Source organism: Rattus norvegicus, chromosome 3 (genome assembly GCF_036323735.1).
Source record: "Rattus norvegicus strain BN/NHsdMcwi chromosome 3, GRCr8, whole genome shotgun sequence".
Classification (NCBI taxonomy): Eukaryota; Metazoa; Chordata; class Mammalia; order Rodentia; family Muridae; genus Rattus; species Rattus norvegicus.
In genome coordinates this window covers 98,800,284-98,809,520 of record NC_086021.1, presented here as the reverse complement: position 1 = coordinate 98,809,520, position 9,237 = coordinate 98,800,284, and the positions used below count along the sequence as shown (strand labels likewise).

Genomic DNA, 9,237 nt, shown 5'->3' with positions numbered 1-9,237 from the left:
TCCCAGTGCCTTGGTTGAGCCTCTCCCCTGTCATGCCTAACGTCAGAGCCCCTGCTCACTTTCATGTCTGCCCACCAACCCAATCACCACGAAGTGCTGAAGATCGCTCAACAGCTGCTCTCCCCACTGCCCACCACACCAATCATATGACAAACCCTGCAGACCTTTGCTGGGACCTGCCTAGACCCTTATACCACAGCACTTCCACCAAGATTCCACAGTGGCCGTCCTGCCAGGCTACTGACAACACTGATGGCTGTGGGCTAGAATGTAAGTTGGTGGCTGAGTCCCCATCCAGCTCCAGAACAAGACGACTGGTGTCTGTTTCACAGCCTGATGGGAAAGGAGATTTGCTCTCCTTTGCTATCACTGCAGGGGGCACTTGCCACTGTGCTGCCTGACACTGCTGCCCTCTCCAAGATCCCAGCAGAGCATGTACACAAATGTCCTCTGGTAGTCAGCACCTACAGGGCAGGAACTATGCGTTGCATGGCACCAAAGCCCACTACAGTGCAAGCACCCAGAGGATGCTTGTCGGGCTAAGCAGAAGGGTCACAAGTTCCAAGCTGACAAACCCGACGACAAGCTAGCTGTCTTTTCTACTGCCCTGGCTCACAGCAGGGGTCTGTGACTCTCCGCATCTTGTGGCAAGCATGACAGGTTAAGGCTGGGACCATGAGGGTATCTTGGAGGAGGGGAGACCTGAGGGACAGGGGCAGACAGTGCTCTCCAAAGTCAAGTGGCACCAATGCTGGGAATAGTCCACACAACAAAAGGACAGGAATGAGGTAGCCCTATGGTCCCACAATGAGACTGCCATTGAGTTTGAGGCCCTTGAATGTCTTGTCTGAAAGAAAGGGAAGGCAGAAGAAGAGAGGAAAGGCACGTACTGAGAACAGAAAAGTTCAGGCCACAGTTCTGCCAGGCCCTCCTGTCTTCTCCAAGTAGCCTCCAGCATTCTCAGTCTTCATCAGCTGGTCAGCCTGTAGGAGTGTCAGGGAGGGGAACTCCAGCACACCCCCCAGAAACTGCCCATTTTCTTACAGACTCAGGTTCACACTCTATCTCCTGCCATAGAGAAGAGCTTCTCCTAGGGCTTGCTATTCAGCCCTGAGGGGAAAGGATACATTGAGGCACTAGCTACAAGGAATGCTAGACTATGGAAATCCGTGGCCTAGTTCAGCCTGTCTTCACCAGGGACCAATGAGAAAGAAGCATCTTGTCAGGCAGCTGAGGCAAATGGTGACCCATGCTGGAGAAGGCTAAGTCACAGCTGCCCCCTGGACCTGATGGAGGCCTCCTGCCCAGTGACAAGGAGCAGAATGCAATGGCTCCATCCCAGGAGAGTGCAGATGAACAGCTGTGGTCACTGGGACTGAGGAGCAGAGCTGCCAGGAGAGGTGTGGCTGATGGACACAGAGCCGCGTGCTGGATACTACCAGAGTCACTTTTATTAGAGAAGAGGGGCCTGGGGGGGAATTGGAGGGCTGAGAAAGGCCCTGCTCAGAGCAACAGAGCACACCACGTGGCCCACTCTGGACCAGCTCCTGCGTGCCTGTCAGCCCCAACTGTAGAAATATATTTTCTGCCAGGAGGGCAGGTAGTCCATGAGTGGCCCTGCAATGGAGGGAAGGGGAGTTAGACTGAGTCAGGCCCCTGGCATGCCCTGTGCCCTTTTCTTACACTGCCACCAGCAGAGCAGCTCACAGGTGTACCACCTGCTGCATCTCCTGCCTCTGATGCTGGAGACTAATTACACATAAGAATCCAGGTTTCCAGGGAGCAAGGGGCATGTCCTCCTTTATGGTCGGGTACCCAGATAGGCCCCAAGGCCCCTCCTTGCCTTACCAGATAAGGCTGCCTCCAAATATTCAGGTTCCAGAAGCAGGAGGAGGCTTGCCAACCTGATGTGGCCTAGTAATCCTACACACAAACACTGTTCTGGCCACATCCCCACCTCCATGGGCCACCTTAGGCCCTAGAGCTCCCAGTACTGATTTAGGGTTCACTCTTGACTGCCCAATAATCAAACCAAAAAAAGACAGAGCAAACATTAAAATGAGGCCCTCTGTGTCTCAGGGACATCTCACAACCACGTTGTCCTATCCACACTTACTTGCCACCAGGCCAATGCCAGGGATGTGGTCTGCAAGCAGCTGAAGCAGGAAGAGGATCTTGGCTCTGATTGGAGAAAAGAAACAGCATGCTGAGGGGTGGGCTGGCTCCCTGCTCACCAGGGGCTAAAGACCTTTACTGACCAGCAGGCATTTCAGAAAACAAGGGACTGGGCTGGACCCCAGCACTCCACCTGTCCACAGCTACACCCAATGTTCATAGCGGTCAGCTGTCAGCTGCAGGCATCACTCACACTACTGTCCTCTACTCCCACCCCTCTTCACCTTCCTACTATTGGTTCTCAACAACAGTGCTTCCTAAGGATCACCTCATAGTAAGGTCTGTGCCCTGGCAGTTTCTAGAGGGAAGGAAGCTGGTAGAAGGGCTAGGCTACATAGAGACCCCACAAACCAATGATCAGAGTAGTCAGGGTTCTGGGAAGAGGACAAGGCTGAGAAAGGTCCTCTCTGCCTCAAAGAGAGGCTTGTTTAAGATATGGGACTTCCCACAGGAGAACTTGAGGTGGGAACATTGGAAGAACACGTGTGGGTGGCAGATGTGGTTCAGGGGGAGAACACTTGCTTAGTATGAGGCCTTAGGTTTGATTCCCAGAAGTACTGGGAGAAAGACCTAAGATTCATCACATTCATTCATTATGTATCAAGCATGGGCAAACACATTCAGTTACCTCACCCTACACGGCCTATGAGATGGGCGCCATCACTGACACTGTTTACAGGTGAGAACATGAGCCCAGCCCCTGCTCCAACACTCCACCTTACATCATAGGTGTCCTGCCAGGCCTTTTTGAGAGATTCTCTGGCTAATGCAGGGCCTCTGATCCTCACAGGTGAACAATGTGGGGTGGGCCCAGCAGTAACAGCCTAGCTGGGGCCTGTTCGGTTGCCTAGCCCCTTTGGAGCATAGCGCCTGCTCTGAGAAGTGGATAACCTATAGTGAAAAGAACTAGAGAGGGGTGGTCTGCATGAGCTGTGCCTTGTGGACCTTGTACCACACCGTCAGTAGTCTCTCCACACCAAGTATGCAAGCTCACACTGGCCTGTCTCCTTTGAGGGTAGGTCAGGTGGCTCTGGAGGCTGCTTCCTGGACAGCACCAAAACCAGCAGGTATTCAGCAGACGCCAACCCTCTCCACACAACAGTCCTTACTCAGAGAAGCGGTCATAGAACGGTGAGCGCAATAGGTAGTACAGCAGCAGGATTGTGCGGCGCCTCAGTTCCAGCCGCTCCCTCCGGGTCAAGTTCTTCCTGTCGCTCAGGAGACTCAGGCTGTAGGGGAAGGGACATAGGGACAAGGATGACCTATGACCCTGAGAAGGAAAAAGTCACAGGCTAGGATAGCTGCACAGCAAGCAGAAAGCCCCACGGAACTCCACCTCCTCACCCATTCTCACCTAGTCATATCCACCACACCAGACAGGAGCCAGGGTGCCCACGATCGCTGACCCCATAAGCCCAGGCTGAGCACTGACGGTCAAGATGTCAAGGATGTCTCCAGTGCAGGGTCCAGCTCAGCTCCTCCCCAGCCCGCCTCCAGCACAGCTAAGGATACAGTGCAGCAGGGGCCGGGCGATATACAAAGACTCTGCAATGGTCTCCTGCAGTCCCAGAGGTGTTGGGGGTGTGCTCAGTTCCTCCTGCTGTTGTTTCTGCCGAATTTCCCGCTGCTGGGGGGCTCCCCAGTGCCTCGAGTGCAGGGATGGGCCTAGAACATAAAGACAAGGCAAGTGAGCCAGGAGCCAAAGTGGGTGATGACAGAAGCCAGTCCCTCAGGCTCACACTGACCTCAGCACCTAGGTGCCCAGTCCAGCTACATCTTCCACTTACTGTTCTGGAGGGTTCGCACCACTCTGTTTGACCGTTTTCCCACATATGACGGTTCCGGGCTGCCCAGATTGTGGTCGCCATCTAGCAGGTGTAGACAGGACATAACATAAGAGGGATACATTCCTAACAGAGCCTGTAGAGAACCTGTATGCAGTGAATGCTCAAGGAGCTACTCAGAGAACACAAGAGCCTGTCCTCAGGCAGTGGCTGAACAAGGAAATCACACCCAGAGACTGATCGGCAAGACATGATGGAAGCCCTCGGGAACTGACCCTGGCCCAGAAGAGGCCACCATCTCTCACAGTAAGTCAACCAAGAGCCTAGGCTTCCAAGATACTGGAGGAAGGAGAGGAGGGCCTATCCCATCAACATCTATCAGGGCTATGGGACCATGAAGCCATATTCTTTCAATGTGGGAGGCACATCACTGTCCCTGTTCAAGGTAAGGGGAAAGACTGAGGCTGACGGAGGGGCCCAAAGCAGCCAGGCGCCCTGGCCCTGCCTCTTGAGGCTACGGTTCAGGACACAGAACCAGGACCAAACATTTTGGCAGGACGCCTACCTTGTGCTGATGCTCTATCCCTAGTTCCTGCAGCCCACAACAGAGAAGGAGGATCTTGAACAAGTCCCAAGTGCAGGGACGGGAGTGTAGCTCAGTGGTAGAGCACTTGCCTCACATGTACAAGACACTGGGTTTGAGCGCCAGGATCTCAAACATAACCCCCCAAGTTTAAGTTCTAATTTTCCTCAAATCTTGTCTTTGTCTTCCTTATGGAATAAATGAGTGCTGAGCTGACAGGAAGTGTGCTCCAGAACTACAGAGAAGCCCCACCTCCCACTCCACTCCGGGTAGAGAAGCAGCTTACCCAAGGGCTGTGCCTGGGTCTCCCTGTCCAGTGGCACAATGGGGGGTGATGTCTGAATGCCAGTCTTGAACCAGATCAGCAAGAACATGCGCAGGACTGCCCTAATTGGGGGATTATGGCGCAGTTAGGGGAAAGTGGCTAGAAGGCCGGCAGCAAGGCTGCTCTGCTGAGCACCCTCATTGCTGGACTGGGTCACCCCACCAGAATCCTGCCCTCCACAACCCAACCTACTTGGCCAGCTGGATGAGAGCAATGACGAGCCAACGGCCTACTTCGCCCCACACCTTGGCAGCCCCCATCTCCATGAACACCTCCACACATTCCAGTACACTCAGCCATGTCAGCAACTTCTGCTGGGACAGCGACTGCAAGAAGCCCAGAGGTCAGGGAGCTTCTCTGGCCCCAAGTGCTGTCCTAGAGAAAGAGGGCTGCTCCAGCAGGTGGGGACGTCCCCCTTTCTAAACCTGAATTCAATTCCACTGAGTTCTAACACCTGAGTTCAATTCCACTGCTACCAGGCTGGCTGGCCTGGGACAGGCCTTTCTAGCTCTCTAAAACTTCATGCGTGAGACAATTGGTCTGAGGCTCACGTGGACGTGCCTCACACGCTGAGACTACAACATGGCCACACATGCTGGTCATTACTGTTTTCTTCCCAAGTCCCTGAGCTCCCCACCCTCAGCTCCTGGTAAAATTCTCACCACAGGCAACTTTTTTCGAAGCTCCTTCCGAAGGATCCCGTCATTGAGCAGCACAAGCAGGTTAGAGGCAGAGTACACTGAGAAGCAGAACGTGGTCTTAAGAGGCTGGCTCTGTTGTGGCCTTCACCCCTCTCACCTTTACCCCAGAACTCTACCAATCACAGCTACCCACAGACTGTGTGGAAACCAACAAGCCTCTCCTCCCACCTCCTCAGAGCCCCATTCTCTCCAAGATGACATCTGAGCCAATAAGAAATGAGCTGATTAGAGTGACAAGCCAGCCCTTGCTCTGCTGGACAGCACCGGTTACTGAGCTGCTCAGAACTGCCTGTCATGTTCCAAACAGCCAAGTGCGTGGCCCCACCACCCCCACCTTTGCTCTCTGCAGATGGTCCCCCTGAAGGGCTACATCACACCTCCCTTTCAAAACCTGCCTCATCCTTTCACAAGCTTCACTATCCCACTAAACAAACACTGCTGAGGACTTAAATGGCATGGAGGTTGTGACATTTGAATATTGGCCCTGACAGCAAGGACTTTTCTCCAGCCTCACTGAACTTTCATTCCCTTAACAGAACAACAGAACCTCTCTTATACTTAGAGGACTGATGACTAGCAAGGTCAGGAAAGTTGCTTAATCCTGAGCAAAACTAGTTGCGAATAGCCAGTCAAAGTCCTCACATGTCTCCTAACTCTGGAAACACCAAGTGTACTGGACAGTGGACAGCTGATCTAGAGGGAAGCTCAGGACCTACAGCCAGGGTTCCTCTGGAAGCCTTCTCTCTCCCCAGCCCAGAGTTCAACTCACCCAACTCAGACAGCTCGTGGGAATCGGAGAAGCGACCTAGGGAAGAAGGTATAGAAGGCGTTGGTGAGGCGTTTCTTTTACCCTGCAGCTTTGGGTTTCCTAGTGTCCTATACGCCACAGGAACCTGGACAGAAGTCAAGCACTGTGACCACTACCATGGGTCAGCAGGAAAAGGGCCATAGGGTTCATGGTCAGGGACCCGAAGAAATGGGTCAAAGGTCAGTGTGGTACCTGCCAGCAGGTAACTGAGGCCCCGCACAGCCGTCTCCAGCTGGGCCGTGGCGGCTGGATGACGAGTCACGTACTCCTGGTAGCGTAGGCCCAGAAGCCGCAGCTTCTCCATCCTGCTCTGGCCACCGACAAGTCCCACCGGCCGACAGCACTGCTGGCAGCGGCGCCCTGCGTCCTGAGCCCTCCTTCCTGCTTCCGGCCCTAGGCCCGCCTCCAAGTTGCTCAACTTCCGCAGCCCAGGACTACTTAGACGCGCGGAACCCTTGAACGCCCCTTCACCCCATCTCTAGCGCCTCCTCCCCGCGACTGTGAGCTCCCACCCTCCCTCCTTCCAGCCATTGGCTCCTTCACTCTCCGCCCTGAAGCTCCCTAGAGCCTCCGGCACCCAATCTTCAGCCTTCTTGGTTGGCTGTCTTGGCGCCTGCGCAGTTACAGCTTGACGGCAGCCTAAACAGTTCATACTAGAGAAGGGCGTACGAAGCCTCAGACTTTGTCAGCAGATCGCCGAGAGCTCGAACGGGAGGTTCGGGAAGCAAAGAGCTTGGGGTTTAAGGCACAGGGAACCTCGAAACTGTTGTAAATGGGTCTCAGCAGCCGTCAGTCTCCAAAAACCGGTGCCCGGGAAACAGGCAAACCTAGCCAGCAGATTTAGGACAATGGTTTCGGCTCCAGCTTCTTCAGAACATGTGGACCCCCAAAACCCGTACCCGATGACAACCTACGCGGAGAATACCCTGCCTATCCCTTTGCTCTCCATTTAGGGGTGACCCTGCGCATTAGCTTTCCTGATCTGCACCTCGGGTTTCATCTACAAATTATTTGGGCCCGACTTGGACCTTGAACTCGGAACGAATCCCAGCATTTTCTGGCCCTTGGATGCACTTCCAGGCTCTCAGCTGTGCCCCAAGGGTTGGTGGTAACTCCTAAGGATCCATTCCTGAACAGAGCTACAAGGCTGCCTAGAGTCCAGGTGCTGCAGAAGAGGAGGGAGGGAATCGCTCCTGGGAGGCAGTTGATTGGCTGTGGGAAGAGGGGGCTTGGCAAGTCTGCGCCATTGCGGACTCCCCCCGCGAATATATGGTATACAAAGAATTGTAATACATTTATTTAATACCCTGTAGATATTATCTTCAGACAAGGGCAGAATATGTCCAATTACGCCCCTCCAGTATATTACATGCATGTACGAGAATGTCATATGAAACCCATTATTTTGGTTTGCTTGTTTTAAGACAGGATCTCACGGTGTATCCCTGGCTGGTACAATACATAGAGATCTGCCCTAAGTCTGCCTCCCAAGTGCCGGGATTATAAGGCATGTGCCAGCACAAGAGGCGAAGCACATTGTTTTGTACAATTAGCATACACTAATAAAAATTCTCATAAGGGAGCTGGAGAGATGGGCCAGGGGTTAAGAAATGCTCATTCAGTAATCTTTAAAAGCTGGGCATGATGCTAGAGAGATGACTTGGAATAAAAGAGCACTCGTTTTTGCAGAGGACCCATATTGGTGGCCTGCAACCCTCCATAATTCCAGTTTTAGGGCATTCAGTGCCTTCTTATGATCTCTGCAGGCACAAATGTGATTATACATAAAGACATGCAGGCCAAACTCATATTCACACAATGAAATAAAATTTAAAATAAAAAGCTGGACTTAGCGCCACATCCCTGTAAGTAATTCCAGCACTCTGGAGTCAGTCAAGAGGATGGTTGCAAGTTCAAAGGCAGCCTCTCCCATGTAGTGAGTTCCAGGTTAGCCTGGGCTAGAGTAAGACTTTGTTTTTAAAAATCAAATCTAAGTTAATTTTTAAAGTGCCTGCTGTGTCATGACTGAAATGCTGCTGTGGTCTTAGCCAGAGCAGGGCCATTTTAAGCAGCACACTCACCAGGAAGTCACAACATACCTCCACTTCTTTCCCTTTCTTTTTCTTTTTCCTTTTCTTTATGTATGTGAGGACACTGTAGCTGTCTTCAGACACACCAGAAGAGGGCATCAGATCCCATTACAGATAGTTGTGAGCCACCATGTGGTTGCTGGGAATTGAACACGGGACCTCTGGAAAACCAGCCAGTGCTCTTAACCACTGAGCCATCTCTCCAGCTCCTCTTTCCCTTTCTTTAATCAGTGTGGAGCCAAGCTCCCGCTGTTGCCAACCACACTCATGCCAGTGTCAGCAAAGTTTCACGGAAAGGTGTGGTAAGCCTCAGAAGAGTCTGTGGTATGGGCACTGTGAAGTCTTCCTTCACCCTGTCCTGAGGCCTCACATGCTCCTGGCCCTACTGGTAATTGTGATGGTTCCATCTTCATTGTCGGCTTGGTAGGTTTAGAATCACTATAGAAACATCTCTGAGTGTGTCCATGGATGTGTTTCCAGAAACACTGAATCCAGAGGCCTCAGTCTGGATATTTGTACCCTAAGAGTCCGGAGCTGAATGAAGGAGAAAGCAAGCTGTGCACCTGCATTGTCTTTCTCTGTTCCCTGACTGTGTATACAATGTGGCCAGCTGTCTGTGGCTTTTGAAATCACGGCCTCCCTGCTATGATGCATTCATTAAATCCTTAAACTGTGAACCAAAATAAATACCCACTTAAGCTTACTCTGCCAGGTGTTTCTTTTGTCACATCGTTAAGAAAAGTAAGTCATACATCAACCTTGTCTGATTGG

At 52.5% G+C, this 9,237-nt stretch overlaps 1 protein-coding gene across 6 annotated transcripts; it reads right to left on the bottom strand.

The window, feature by feature from the left end:
* Window positions 1–1,429: 1,429 nt before the first annotated feature.
* On the bottom strand, window positions 1,430–9,164 carry Pex16 (peroxisomal biogenesis factor 16). Of its 6 annotated transcripts, NM_001012088.2 has the most exons (11): window positions 6,569–6,776; window positions 6,338–6,373; window positions 5,530–5,606; window positions 5,060–5,193; window positions 4,829–4,929; window positions 3,963–4,043; window positions 3,688–3,840; window positions 3,530–3,602; window positions 3,285–3,404; window positions 2,117–2,181; window positions 1,430–1,617 (listed from the first exon to the last, which is right to left on the bottom strand). In NM_001012088.2, the coding sequence occupies exons 1-11, from the start codon at window positions 6,678–6,680 to the stop codon at window positions 1,559–1,561; spliced, it is 1,011 nt and encodes a 336-aa protein (NP_001012088.2). In that variant the 5' UTR covers window positions 6,681–6,776; the 3' UTR covers window positions 1,430–1,558. The 6 variants fall into 6 exon arrangements, 5 of the variants coding, with proteins under 5 accessions (NP_001012088.2, XP_063139743.1, XP_063139744.1 ...); XM_063283673.1 differs by lacking the exons at window positions 5,060–5,193; window positions 6,569–6,776; XR_010064615.1 differs by lacking the exons at window positions 1,430–1,617; window positions 5,060–5,193 and having other exon boundaries at window positions 2,163–2,181; window positions 6,569–6,843.
* Between the last annotated feature and the right edge of the window lie 73 nt (window positions 9,165–9,237).

What these genes read in the sequence shown, in the direction of transcription:
- Pex16 (NM_001012088.2), bottom strand. Translation starts at nt 6,680, where the DNA reads ATGGAGAAGCTGCGGCTTCTGGGCCTACGCTACCAGGAGTACGTGACT. An exon ending in TTCGAAAAAAGTTGCCTGTG is followed by an intron (nt 5,194 to 5,529) that starts GTGAGAATTTTA and finishes GGCTTCTTGCAG; the next exon opens with TCGCTGTCCCAGCAGAAGTT. An exon ending in GGTGCGAACCCTCCAGAACA is followed by an intron (nt 3,841 to 3,962) that starts GTAAGTGGAAGA and finishes TTTATGTTCTAG; the next exon opens with GCCCATCCCTGCACTCGAGG.